Source organism: Nicotiana sylvestris, chromosome 7, assembly GCF_000393655.2.
Source record: "Nicotiana sylvestris chromosome 7, ASM39365v2, whole genome shotgun sequence".
NCBI classification, from domain to species: Eukaryota; Viridiplantae; Streptophyta; class Magnoliopsida; order Solanales; family Solanaceae; genus Nicotiana; species Nicotiana sylvestris.
Window position 1 is genome coordinate 172,950,848 of NC_091063.1, and position 14,432 is coordinate 172,965,279.

At 33.2% G+C, this 14,432-nt stretch overlaps 2 protein-coding genes across 2 annotated transcripts; one reads left to right on the plus strand and one right to left on the minus strand.

Moving 5' to 3' along the window:
* The first annotated feature begins 1,599 nt into the window (after nt 1-1,599).
* LOC104242650 (alpha carbonic anhydrase 1, chloroplastic) lies at nt 1,600-8,811 on the plus strand. Its single transcript, XM_009797721.2, has 6 exons — nt 1,600-1,807; nt 4,582-4,802; nt 5,552-5,658; nt 6,419-6,521; nt 7,186-7,365; nt 8,464-8,811. The coding sequence occupies exons 1-6, from the start codon at nt 1,726-1,728 to the stop codon at nt 8,599-8,601; spliced, it is 831 nt and encodes a 276-aa protein (XP_009796023.1). The 5' UTR covers nt 1,600-1,725; the 3' UTR covers nt 8,602-8,811.
* Nucleotides 8,812-10,798: 1,987 nt separating this feature from the next.
* On the minus strand, nt 10,799-12,103 carry LOC104242662 (uncharacterized). Its single transcript, XM_009797732.2, has one exon. The coding sequence runs from the start codon at nt 12,028-12,030 to the stop codon at nt 11,155-11,157; it is 876 nt and encodes a 291-aa protein (XP_009796034.1). The 5' UTR covers nt 12,031-12,103; the 3' UTR covers nt 10,799-11,154.
* Nucleotides 12,104-14,432: the final 2,329 nt, after the last annotated feature.

Below are 14,432 nucleotides of genomic sequence, written 5' to 3' on the forward strand. Positions count from 1 at the left end.
TTGTCAAATCCAATCCTTTTAGGTCTTTTTTGTGCCACAACTTTTTATATTGTGGAATGTACCCTTTGAGAGATTAGTGACCTCTAAATTCACAGTGGATACTTGTGGCTTCTGCAACAAAGATGAATATGGTTGTCACCATCCACTCTAAAAGAAAAAAGGCAAAAGGGCAAATTCCTTAACCCTTCCTACTTCTTCTTCTTTCTTTTCCTAAGGTGAAATTACTATTATTTTTTGGCCTTTGAGTTCTAAAATAATTTTCAAGACTCAAATCATAATATGCGTCTCATATCTCATTACGATTTTCTCTTCGAGAACACTCACATTCGAGAACACTCATATTGTAGGTTTATAAATCGAGAAAACAGGCGACCAAAATTTTAATGAGTTTAATTTCTATATACTGAAACCGTAAATAAATTTTATACTGTAAGGTCACATATAAAAAACTGTCGGTAGAAAATGAGATTGGTATCTTGAAAAATAAAGCAAGTTACGTTTTACAACATGTTAAAATATATTGATATGAAATTTTTTCGTGCAATATCAATATAGTTAAATTAAATCCAATATTAATTAGTGCCACTTGGGATATCACATGTACATTTTTTCCATAATGTTTGTCTCAGTAACAGTAATAAATTATTTCTCTTTATCCAAAGTCACGGGTCATTGTAACACATTTTTAGAAAACAATACTTGTATTTACCAAAAAATCTAATAAATTCACAATATTCTTATTCCTTCATCCAATATAATATACATTTCCAAACAAGTAGTAATAAATCCACCTCTCAATAATTTACAAAATCCCGTGAAGATTGTGAAAATATTGGTTTGCTGACCCTCTTCTTCAAAGTGATACTAGGTGTATGACCAATGGTTGACCAGAATTTTTATCAAGAAAAATTAAAAAATAAATAAAATAGATATATATAGAATCCAAGAAGATTCAAATCTAATATATATACATAAAAAAAATTTATCTTATATACACAATCTAATTTTACAAAAAAGTGAGTTCAGATAAACCCCTTTCCGCCCTCCTAGCTCCGGCCATGTTGCATGCTATGCTAGATTTTTCATATTATGTATTTATTTATTTATTATTAGTTGAAGGAGATGAAGGACACGAACTATAATCAAGTAATTAATTATTAATGGAGATAAAAAGGAGTAGTTTAAGTCAGATAAGATGTAATCCAAGAAATTCTACTCTTAGTAAAATGACTTGTCAAATTTTTACTTGTTGGAATAGAAAAGAACTATCCTCAGGTAAAAACAAAAGAATTCCCAGACCCAAAAAGGCAAATGCAAATAATGGGCTACTGTTTTTTGGTTTTGTGTCCGGTACCCGCATTGGAGCCCGACTATATCCGAATTCGCATCGGATAAGACCCCATTCGGGGGTAGCGCTCCCTACCAAGGATTTTTCCATACTCATAGCTCGAACTCGAGACCTCTGGTCAAGAGAGAAGTAGCCTCATTCACTGCACTACATCACTTAATGGGCTCCACATCACTTGATGGGCTACTGCTGATATAGTAAAAGGTTTGTCTAAAGCTTATAAATAAGGACAGAAAATGAGTTGTCTCTGCCTCAGACATCCTCTGTAAGCCATCAATTTGAAACTTACAAAAAAACTTTTCAATAATACAAAATTTTCTTGATTTAGTTTTTCATTCGAATTCTTCATTGTTGGGTTTTCAGGAAATTGATCAGTAATGGCTTCTGTTGGTGGAATTTTAGTTTGGGTGGTCAATGTATGTGCAATTCTTCTGCTCAATTTATTCTCTACTGCATCTGGTAAGTCCACTATATTCTCTTCTTTCTTGAAATGAAAAGATTTGTACGAGATGAATAAATCAAGTGTTCAATAGGTCAGGTCTTTAGTTAAAGTATTTAGAACAAAGTTTTTGACAAGTTTTAGCATGGCGGATTTAGCATTATACTACCTAGTTAGCTACGGGTTCATTTGTACCCATAATTTTCGAGGCGGATCATAAATTTCGTGTAAACATTCATTAAAGTTATAACAAATAGTAGACTAGTTAGCTATAGGTTCATTTGTACCCATAATTTTCGAGGCGGATCATAAATTTTCGTGTCAACATTCATTAAAGTTATAACAAATAGTAGACTAGTTAGCTATAGGTTCATTTGTACCCATAATTTTCGAGGCGGATCATAAATTTGTGTGTAAACATTCATTAAAATTGTAAAAAATAATAAACTAGTTAGCTATAGGTTTATTTGTACGCATAATTTTCGAGACGGGTATAAATTTATGTGTAAACATTCATTAAAGTTGTAAAAGATAGTAGATATGAACTCATAACTTTAAAAATATAATAAGTTCAATGTTAAGCAGGAGCGGAGCTAGGTAGGCAGAAGGGAGTTCAGCCGATCCCCTTTTGCCAAAAATTACACTACATATAAGGTCAATAATTTTTTTTCATGTATATGTATTAGATGTTGAATCCCCTTAGCTTCTTCGTATATTTATTTTTTAAATTTTTTGAATCCTGTTGGTGAAAATCCTGCTTTCGCCATTGCTAACAAACTTAAATGTTGAATCTATAAAATTTAAATACTGAATCCGCCTCTGAGAGGGTTTTCATGTGTTAGCTTCCTAGAACCCTTTATGCATGCATGTCTTCTCTCAAGAATATATGATTCACTTGAGATTCAAGACCTCTGACTTAAAATAATTTTTGGACAGAGTTTATTTTTACAATAAAAGAATTTATTATGTCTGGATCCTAAACACAAGTCATAAAAATGGTTTTTCTTTCAGCTTTATTAAAGTAAAGTATTAAATTAAGTGTTTAATTTTCTTGATGATTGTTATGATTTATGAAACTTTTAGTAGTGAAGTACACGTATAAAACCATACTACTTGGAAATTATTGTTTGCTTTAATCGTTGAATAATATTTGACGAATTAGTGATCGAGGCTCTATTTTTGTTGCTTTTTGTTTTTGTCCTCTATAACATAACAGAGTTTTGCTTGTAAATTTAAAACATCTAGACCAAAATATTTATACCGTAGGGCTGTTAAATTTGGCCCAAGTCTAAATGACTCACTCTACTCGTTTAAGGTTGGGTTAGTTATTGACCCGTCTATTTATTGAACTCAGCATTCAACTCATCTCAACCCATTTAAAGTTTGGGATGATTTTTACCCAAATTGATCCATGAGTAATTTTGTCAAAATATCATAGAAATATTTTTTGTGTTTGATATGTTATATATGACCATAACAAAAGGAAAAAAAGTCTTATTTAGTAAACATACAATAATAAGAAAATAACACATATTAAGTGGCCGTTTAGACATAAAAGAATTGTAAAATTCCGAAAAAAATTGGAAAAAATTTCAAGTGAAAATGCTATTTGAAATTTAGAGTTGTGTTTGGACATGAATATAACTTTGGGTTGTTTTGAATTTTTGTGAGTGATCTGAGTGAAAATTTTGAAAGACAGTTTTCTGGGGTATTTCAAATTTTCGAAAAATTACAAAATTCATTTTCCAAGTGAAAAATGAAATTTTATGGCCACACTGATTTCGAAAAAAATGAAAAATTTTCAAAAAAAAAAAATTCATGGCCAAACGGGCTCTAAGTAAAGCTTGATAAAAATTGGACGAGTTGGGCTATGACTCAAATTTTAGCTCATCTTGATCCAGCACACTTAGCCCAAGTAACTTTTCGACTAGTTATTTGGGGAGAAATTCAAAAATAGCCAGATTTACAACTGGTCGTTCAAATATAGCCCACTTTCAAAAGTAATCGAAATTTAGCCACTTTTCATGTAAAGATAAATTTGAGCGAAAACACTGTTCAAAACCCGAAAAAATATGTCAGTATATTATGCTGGAGTTCCAGCATAAGTATACTTGAACTCCAGCATATTATACTAGAGTTCTAGTGTACGTATGCTGGAACTCCAGCATAATATGATGGAGTTCCAGCATAAGTACACTAGAACTCCAGCATAATATACTGGAGTTCCAGCAAGTATACTGGTCCAGCATAATATACTGGAGTTTGGAGCACTGGTACTCCAATCTCCAGTATATTATACTGGAGCCAACAAAGTATACCGGTCCAACATAATATGCTTGAGTTCATACACAGGTGCACCGAACTCCAGTATATTATGATGGACCAGTCTCTGTTGCAGCAAAATAGTGGTTATTTTTCATTGACTTGATAAACGCTGACTATTTTTGAATGACCAGTCCGAAAACTGACTAAATCGTGCTATTTTTACGGTTATTTAACCCGCTCAATTATTAACTAAATCCATTTTGATCCGCCCATAATCGGCTCAAACCGCCTATTTGACACCCCTACTGTACTGTGACCCCAAGAATTGTACATAATTTAGATGAAGACCAAGCAGTTCTTGAAAGACAAATTAAAACCTTATCTTTTTGATAGTTTAATCTAAACGTGGACTATTATGCCTATTGATTAACTTCATTAATATTTTGGTAGAATATATGAGCTTTATTTTTAACATTTCCACGCAATCTTCTAGTATTAATTAATTTACACAATTTTCTTTTTTGGTTAGGTGATGCTTTGAAAATCAATTTTGGTTACACAGGCCCAATAGGCCCAAATAATTGGGGAAGGTTGAACCCAACATTTTCAGCCTGCTCAACTGGCAAATCTCAGTCCCCAATAAACATTGACAGTGCTAATCTTGTTATTAACAAAAATTTGAAGCCCTTAATTATGCAATATAATCATTCTGAAGTTGCTACTTTGGTTGATAATGGCTTTAATGTTGGGGTTAGTTTTCTAAATCTTTTTATTTGTCTAAACTCCTTTTTGCCAATCATGTTATTTGCATATTCATGCATATGTGACATAGTACCTTGTGCAAGGAAATATTCATGCACCTAATTCGAAAATTTTATGTAAATGAGCCTTTTATTTTTGCATAACAAAATTTAAAACATTGTTTTCTGTACTATTGTGACTTTGCTATTCTCGAGGGTCTATCGGAAATAACTTTTTTACCTGCAGAAGGTAGGGGTAAGGATTGCGTACACTACCCTTCTCAATCCCCACTTACGGGATTATATTGATTATGTTGTTGTTGTTGTTGTAAAACTAAAAGATTTTCTAGAGTGATTGAAGTCAAAGATCAACCAGCAGGGAACATCTTTAATCATCTTTAATCAAATATCTCAGTTTTGAGCTTGAAAAATGGAAAAGATTCCTAAATGAAACATTGCCCTCGTATACAAGCACTACGCGACACGAATATGAATTAGTTTAACCAGTACCAGATAATTAAATAAAAGAAGAAAAGTTAGAGATCAATGTCTCAAAAGGAATTTTGCTTTTTTTGTTTTCTTTAGGTTTAATTAGGGAATTATCCTTCTTTTCCTTGAACTATTTACCTCTGTTCTTTAATTTTTCTTTATTTTTATTTCTCTCTTTTATCTTTTGTGCTTATTGGGATAATTGACATGATAATTTTTTCCATTATTATTAATTTCTCATGAGACTGATATTGATACCAATGGTTGCAGATAAAATATGGGGAAAATGCAGGAACTTTGGTTGTGGATGGTAAAACTTACAACTTGAAGCAAATGCACTGGCATTCTCCTTCTGAACACCGACTTGATGGCACTCAGTATGCACTTTTTCTCTTGTAATTATGCATTCAAGAGTGGCCTCACGCATCAATGAAGTGGTAAATTTTTTTGAATATCAAGGTTAAAATCCCAATAAAGACAAAAAGGTAGAGAGTCGATACATATGCTAGTGGGAGATAGTAAATACTCGGTGGAATAGTCGAAGTGCTCATAATTTGACCTCGACACCACTAATTAAAAGGCAGCTCAGTGCACGAAGCATCCTGCATTCACGTAGGGTTCGGAGAAGGGTCGCATGCCCACACCCCTAAGGGTGTGTTATAGACAACCTACCCTGATGGAAGTACTAGTAGCTGCTTCCATGACTCTAAACCGTGACTTATTGGTCGAACGGCTCGACACCACTAATTATTTTTTTTTTAAAAAAAACATGTTTGGTGTCCTGTGTGTAATTCAAGGAGTATAATATGTCGAGTGTCCCGCAAAATCCGTCAATAAATGACGAACTCCATTATACAAATGATAGGACAAAGCTAAGGCAGTAATCACTGGCGAACTCACATGGTCATAAGGGTTCGTTAAAAAATTACACTGTGTATATAGATAAAATATTACGTTTTAGAGGTATATAACATATTGAATCCCTTTCTCGGAATTTTTTTTTCACTTCTTTCAAATTTGAATACTCTTGGGAAAATTCCTAACTTCGCCACTGACAACAACCTCGATGAAGATTAGGATGAGCTTTGATAAATAAAAGAAGTGTATATCTTAATAACATGTTAAAATCTTTTACAGATATGCTGCAGAGCTTCATCTAGTTCATTTTGCTGAAGACAATAGTATAGCAGTATTGGCAACCCTCTTCCATATTGGTCATCCTGATCCCCTAATGACCAAGGTATTACCACAATATTCTCTTTACATTAATTTATTATTACATTCATCCTAAAGAAGCTATAATTAGAGATACCATTTTCTCGAGCCATGCCGAGGGTCTATTGAAAACAACTTCTCTATCCTCACAAGGTAGGGGTAAAGTCTGTATACACATTATCTTTCCCAGATCTAACAGTGTGGGATAATACTGGGTATGTTGTTGTTGTATTTTCTCGAGCCTTCTACATTCCCGAGGGTTATAATTGAAGATATGATTATTTCTGGTACAAAAATTCCTATAAAAATGGGAAATATCCTACCTCTTTGAGTGTGTTTGACAAGCAATGTTGAAAACTTCCGGGTCAATTGGTTTTCTGCCTCTTTACAAACTGATTTTGTGTTTTATGATCCTACCTCTTTTTTTTTTTATACATGAGAGATGTACTTTTACACGTAAAAAATTTAAAAAGATCATTTTCCTCAATTATAAAATAGTAAAGGGGCATAATATACAAATAGCACGGCAGATAACAATGTTGAACATATTTCATTAATAGCATTAGTTAGTCAATCATATTACTCTGATTTCATCGTTTGAGTGCTTTTGAACTAACAATGTTAATATGCCATTGGACACAGAAGGTTAATAATGTTGAAATTCTTTTTCTTTATTTTTTAATGTTTAGCTTCAAAATAAACTGAATGAGCTGGCAAGGGACGTGGCATCACAGAAAGAAACACAGATTCAGCTGGGAACCATAGATACACATGAAATAAGGAAACACACACACAAATATTACTCATACACTGGTTCTTTAACTACTCCACCATGCTCTGAAAATGTCTCTTGGCACATCCTTGGCAAGGTATGGAAATCTTTCTACTTTTTCCTTTCTCTTTGTTATTTTTTGAAAGACTTGAGCTTCATTTGTTAGTGTAAATAAATAATTAGTAATATGAGAAAAGTTATTATTGTGTCACATCTTAAAGACTGATTTGAGTCGAGGGTTTATTAGAAAAAGTTTCTCTATCTTCATAGCGTAGGAGTAAAATCATCATGCACATTACTCTTTTTAGACCCCAAGTCTTAAAATTGATTGAGCCGAAGGTCTATCGGAAAAGTCTCTCTACCTCTATTGGATAGGGGCAAGATCTGCGTACAAATTACTTTTTCCGAATCCCATACTGCGGAAATACACTAGTATCTTAGGACTGATTGTACTGGTTAGCCACTTTTAGGACCGGTTCTTAAACAGCCAATGCCCAAAAATTGGTTAAAAAATAGCCACTTTTAATTTGGATACATTATGACAGTATCATGGATGCTTAAACAAGTGAAAAATCCAACATGTTGTCCCGATTTTCGAAATCTATAACACTTTCCTGGGATTTCAGAAATTGACTATTTTTGAAAAACTTTTGAATCTCTACTATTTTATGATTACAAGAACAAAAATGGCTATTTTTTAACATTACCCGAATTAGTGGGTAAGATCAAATAGGGACTGAATATGTTACAGTTTTATATGTAAGAATACACAATTATATTTTAATGAGATTGTGTAAGGTAAATAGGTTATCGGAAACAATCTTTCTACCTCACACGAAGTAGGGGTAAGGTTTGCATACACTCCATCCTCCCCACATCCCACTTTCAGTGATCACACTGGGTATGTTGTTGTTATTGAAAATAGGAGCGAAGCTATATTGACCGAAGGGTGGTCAACTGAACACTCTTCGCCGAAAAATTATACTACATATAAAGTAAAATATTACTTGTCATTGATTAAAAATAGACTTTGATACTAGCAAAGGGTATTTTCCGGCTTCGCCACTGATTGAAAACAGCTAGATAATTCATGGTTAAGAAGACCTAATTTTTAATAATCACATGTGTACAACATCAAATTAATTTTGGTTAATTTTGTATTTATGAAATGATGAAAAAAAAAATGTGAATGCAGGTGAGATCAATATCAAGAGAGCAAGTAGAAGCTTTGAGAGCTCCATTGGATTCAAGGTGCAAGAGAAATGCAAGACCAGTACAGCCCTTAAATGGAAGGCAAATTCAGATGTATGAAGTCCAAGTAAATGTTAATTAGATATTTTTATATGTATAGGGGAAACAATTATTTTATATATGTATCTTTATAAATATATCCCCCTGATGAAAAGCTCGTTAAGTAAGTTCCATGAAGATAATTGCATGTAGTAGAATTTCAAGATGCTTGAAATAATTTTAAATAAACCCAAAAAAGAAAATTGAGAAAAAAGGAATTAAATGCAAGAATATTTGAGACTTGTTATTTCAACCATCTCTGCCGACTAGATAATTATACACGCTTTTGACATTAATCATCACTTAATGTCAAAGGCTTGTACGACTAAATAATTGTCTTTGCTTCTTGTTTTCTTCTTCTATATTAATTCTACCAATAACTCCAATTCCTTTTATTTTACAACATTTCTTGGTCATCAAACTTTTATTAGCCAATAAGTTAATCTTGTTTTATTTTTTATTTTTTTAAAAAAAAATTCTTCTTGTGTTGGTTCATAAAAGTAAACGAATAAAAACTCAATTTATTCGAAGTCCCAAATGTTAAATTCCGTGAATATATTACTTTTCTTTTTGGTAATTAGACTTTCATTTACCAGGAAAAATATTTACAAGTAAATTCAGAAAACTCTTACATATGTCCTAAATTTTTTGTACTACTCCCCCCCCCCCTAACTACCTTGCTATTACTAGATTGTTTAAACTATTTACATAGAGTACCAATCCAGTCTACTTAGTGCTTTTTCCACATGTTTATTGCTTCGACAGTGTAGTTCATATATGATCAATTTGCTCAGTATCTCCCATCGTCTCACTTTATCTTGAAAGATTCTGGCATTTCTTTCCTGCCACATGTAGTATATTCATGCCGCCAATGTCATCTTGAATAATTTAGTACTTGCATTTTGCCTCTTCAACCATTTTTCAGCCCATAACTCCTCAGTCCATCCATATACTGGTCTTCTTATCCCTTACCAATTTAACAGGTTGCCCCACAACTCAACTGCGTAAGAGCACTCAAAGAATAGATGTTGAATAGTTTCACTTTCTTTTCTGCATAGTATACACACCTGGTCAATTTGTAATCCCCAGTTACTCAGTCAGTCTTTGGTATATAACTTGCCATGTGCTGTCATTGTTAGCATGAATGTCCACCTAGGACAGCCAGCATTTCTGCATACAACTTTCCTCCAGCTCACTTTGTTTAAGCTTTCTCTCAGCTTGTGGTATATTTGCTTGATTGAACAATAGTTCATCTTTCTGATATCTTCATGGTTAAATCCTGCTTCCTCAAATGTCTTCTTTGCTTTCATAATCTTACTCATCATCCATGATGCTTGCTTCAGTTGGACTTCCCATATGTTCCTGCCTCTGATGTAGTAGCTGTGAATCCACTGAATCCAGAGTTTGTTCTTCTCTTTACATAAATTCCAGTATTGTTTACATATAGCAGCTTTATTCCACAATGCGATGCTGATAATATTGAATCCTCCTTCTGATTTGGGCATACATACTTTCTCCCATGCATGCAAAGCTTTCTTAGAGATGCTACCCTCTCCTGTCCACAAGAAACTTCTGTTGATTTGGGAATATATTACTTTTTTATTGATTTAATGTAAATATTTAATACGAGTAATTTTTTGTCCCTCGGATTAATTACGCCATATATGGGAGATGAAACCATTTGCTTACTTGGCAAATAAAATAATAAGAATCCCATTAGTAAAATTGATTCTCAAGTTGTATCTAACTCCAATAAATATTATTTGTCCAATAATTGAGTCCAATTAGTACTTAACTGATTATTTATTTGGAGAGTAATAAACCGACGTGGAAGCAGCTCTTCTGGAGCCAACTCGTGCCAAGTCCCAGTTCTTTCTCGCGATGTGTTTTCCTTAATTAGTTCATTTTTAATCAGTCAGTTGGAATTTGATGTAAAAAGTGCTTATATATATATAAGAAAAATCCAATCAGTGATGGTGTCCTTAATCCTTATTGTATATTTGAACCGTGATAAAGTGGTAAATACTCTTTTATTCTTAATTAGAAATTTGGGGTTGGAACTATGAATATAGAGTTGCCTTATGACAAGAGGTGTTGCTCTGATGGTAAGCAACCCCCACTTCCAACCGAGAGGTTGTGAGTTCGAGTCTTCCCAAGAGTAAGGTGGAAAGTTCTTGGAGGGAAGGATGTCGGATTTTTATTTGGAAACACGAATATCAGGCTTCTTGAGTGAATTCGAATTTAATAAGGTTCAAATACAGATATCGTATTCATTATAATCCAACTACCAGAAACAGTAAAATTTACAAGCCTTCACTCCAAAACCAAATCTATTTACAATATATAAACCTATTCATTATCCTAATATTGAAAAGGTCAAATATCAAAAAAGCAAGGAGAAAGGAAAACATTTATAATTTAAAAAAGATGGAAAAAGAAGAAAATTTTCCAAAAAAAGTACAGCTAAGTTTAACGGAGTAAGTGAAAAAGCCGTTAATTTTACCGCCATATTCCAAAAAAAATTCCAACTACTACCATATAAGACTTGACTTTTCGTGCTCTTCTTTTTCAAACTTCTTCCGTTGGGACCCACACTTTAAACAACTGCGTTGATTTCATCGCCTCCCCATGATTCCGATTTCCGGCCCGAGGCGAACCGTTTCATTCCTCCTAAACCGGCCGGTTCAGAAACCGGTTCAACACCAACTGGACCTCCGCGTGTTTTCCCTACGCTCACGCTCTTGCTTTTTTTTAGTGGTTTTACCGATCCTTCTACCCTAGAATCCAGTGCTTTCTCCGTACTAGACCTCGCCGGTTTTTTCTGATTCCGGCCAGACCGGAATATCGATAGTAACCGTGAACAGAATCCAGTTTTGCGTTTCTCGCTACTGCTTCGTGATCGCTCGAGTGATTTTTCACATTTTTTAGATTTTTTTTCCGATGAACGGCGGCGATTGCGTTTTGATCTTACTCTTCCCATACAAGATACTTTCGGCGATGACGGTTCAGTTACTGAAGTTGATTTCAATGTGGATTCAGACCGCTTCGCCGGGAAAAGTCGTATATTCGCCGGTTTACAAGTTCGGCGTTTCGAATCGACGAAACTAGCCTTCTGAGTCTTCGGTAGTCCAATAATCGAAGCCTTATTTTTCAAAGTCGACGAAAATCTCTGCGAATTCGAATTGGAACCTGGAGTATTTAAGTTCGTCGGATTTGGACCGATACCTTTCGTGGACTGTTTACGTTCCAAAAAGGCATTCCGATCAAACCAATCGAACTCAGCATCTTTCGAAAGCCAGAATGATTCCGGCGGAAAATCAGGCGGATTTTCTGGTTCCTTCTCATCGGCGTTTAAATCATTTTTCACCGGTTTTTCGCCGGCGCTGTCCGCTAAAGTTTCACATGCAACTTTCCGGTCATATCCGCCGCCGGCACAGGCTGAAACTAGAGTCTCTAAATCTACTTGAGGCATTCTAGAGAGAGAAAGTTGAAGAAATTTGAAGAGAGAGTGAAAATGGCAAATGTGAAAGGAAGAAATCCTAAGGTGATTGAGTAGGCGCAAGCAAATATTTATAAATAGAAACTTTGATTTTAATTTAATTTTTTCATATTTAGTACTATACTACTTTTTCTATCCCATTATACTTTGCGGTTTCAATTTCGATAATCAAATTTTTTAAATATAAATTTTATTATAAAATTACATAAAAGTATTATATGTCATAATAATTAATAATTTAAAATATTTAAAAAAATATATAAACATTATGAGTATAAAAAATTTATTTATTTATTGTAATTCGAACACCGCTACATAAATTAAAATAAACGAAGTAACGAATAAAGAGTTCTTTTTCTAGAAGGTTGAGTTCATTTTTGCCAAAATAAAAGTGAAGGAAAGGAAAATTCCAAAGTTTTAATGTTACTTTATAAATATAGTCAATGATTTTGATTAATTTTTTTGTACATTGTTTACTAATATATGAATCTGTGGGGGCAGCGGAATAAGTTTGATTTTTGTTCAAATGAGAAGCAAAATTTTAAGATTGTGTTTTATATAAAGCAAAAAGTGAAGGTACGTAGCTATAAGATGGATAATCATTTTTATAATTTAGTGGATTACATATGTTTGTAAATGATTTAAGAGATCTTTAATTCAAATGTCATTATTGTTAAGCTGAATCAAATTGCCTTTTGTGTTTGTCATTAGATAGGATATGGTATCTTTTTCAGCTTAACGAGGACATGATTCTTGATAGAAAGTGATGGATGTCGAGGATTAAAGTAGAAGGTTAGTAACAGTAAAACGCACTTTCCTTCCATTCCGATAGTTGTAGTATTACTCTTGTTTTGTCTTTTTCTTGGATTTCCAGTATTATCTGTTGTTGCTTCTGATTCGGTTAGTTACTATTAGGAGTGGCCCTTCCGTAAAGCAAGTAAAGCAACAGCTTTAGGCTCATATTTGCGGGAGCCCTATTTTTTGTTATACCTAATAGGCTATGTATAAGTTTAAGAAAAGGTTATGTGAAGTGAAAAAGTGTTTAATTTCTTTCTTTAACAAGCATAGAGAGGATTTGCAACTGCTATGATTTTTGCCAAGAAAATTACACTTGAAATGAATATCAAACCCGAATTTCGTAAGAAACGTGTGATATATATGAAGTGAAAATTTGATGAGAATGTTGATAATAAAATCTCAAAATCTTTCGAAGAGTCCTTTGGAGTTGGTTACTTTATACATAGTAGATAAGACTATTTTTTTCACTTCAAAATAGATTTGAACAATTCGAATTATATGAAATATTTTTTGTTTCTTCTTTAGCAGTAAAAATTAAGATCACTAGATGACTAAAATCTTGAAAAAAAATTGCCTTAATCTTGAATGTTCCTTAAAGCATAATAATCAATTCAATATAGATGATTTAGATTTATTTTCGGAATTAAAAGTATTAAGAAAAATAGAACTATTAGAAGATAACAGTTTAATTGATACACTCGATCAAATAAACAGATTTGATTCTTTTTCCAATGCCTATATTGCTTATGGCATAATGTTAATATCTCTTACCGGTGGTAGTTTTCAAAATTAAAATTGATAACATCTTACCCAAGATCAACAATATCTCGAGAAAAGTTAAATGGATTAGATATATTGTCAATAAAAAAAGATTTATTAGGAGTTATTGATTAAAAGAAAACTATTAATAACTTTGTATCTAAGTTAGCTAGAAAAATAGCCTTCAAATAAATAAATATTTAAAAAAGAAAAAGAAAGTTGAGGCTCCTCGTAAAATTTGGCTTTAAGCCACAAAACTCGTTGGGCCGCCCCTGATTATTATTTTGTTGTTGACTACTTCTTTTCCAATAACTATCTACTATTTTTATATTTCAATTTACTTTAGTGCTGTAATTGTGCTTGTCTGAGCCGAGAGTCTATTGGAAACAGCTTCTTTATCTGCACATGATAGGAGTAAGGTCTTCGGATACACTACCCTCCTTAGACCCCACATGTGAAATTACACTATCTAATATAATGTCACAAATGAAGTTTGGGGAGGATAAATATACGTAAACCTTATCCTTAACTTGTGAAGATAAAGAGGTTGTTTCCGATAAATCTTAATTTTCTGTACCAAATAAAGTGGGGGTGGGGTGGGGGGTGGGGGGATATCACGTACTAGCATTTAGCCGATTGGAGTGTGGCGCCGGTATTTTCTTTTTCTTTATTTTTCCATAAGTTTCACTTTTTCTGTTTATTGTGTAAGCATTCAGATCAACCACATATAACTTGTACAAACAATCATAATATAATAATTCAAAAGACTGGTTGGAATTGCCAGAGCCAGCAATCAATACGTGGTTATTAATAATTGG

Bases quoted from the DNA above. Each gene is read 5' to 3' on its own strand.
- LOC104242650 (XM_009797721.2), top strand. From the start codon at position 1,726: ATGGCTTCTGTTGGTGGAATTTTAGTTTGGGTGGTCAATGTATGTGCA. The intron at 1,808-4,581 runs GTAAGTCCACTA...TTTTTTGGTTAG, and splicing joins TTTATTCTCTACTGCATCTG to GTGATGCTTTGAAAATCAAT. The intron at 4,803-5,551 runs GTTAGTTTTCTA...CAATGGTTGCAG, and splicing joins ATAATGGCTTTAATGTTGGG to ATAAAATATGGGGAAAATGC.
- LOC104242662 (XM_009797732.2), bottom strand. From the start codon at position 12,030: ATGCCTCAAGTAGATTTAGAGACTCTAGTTTCAGCCTGTGCCGGCGGC.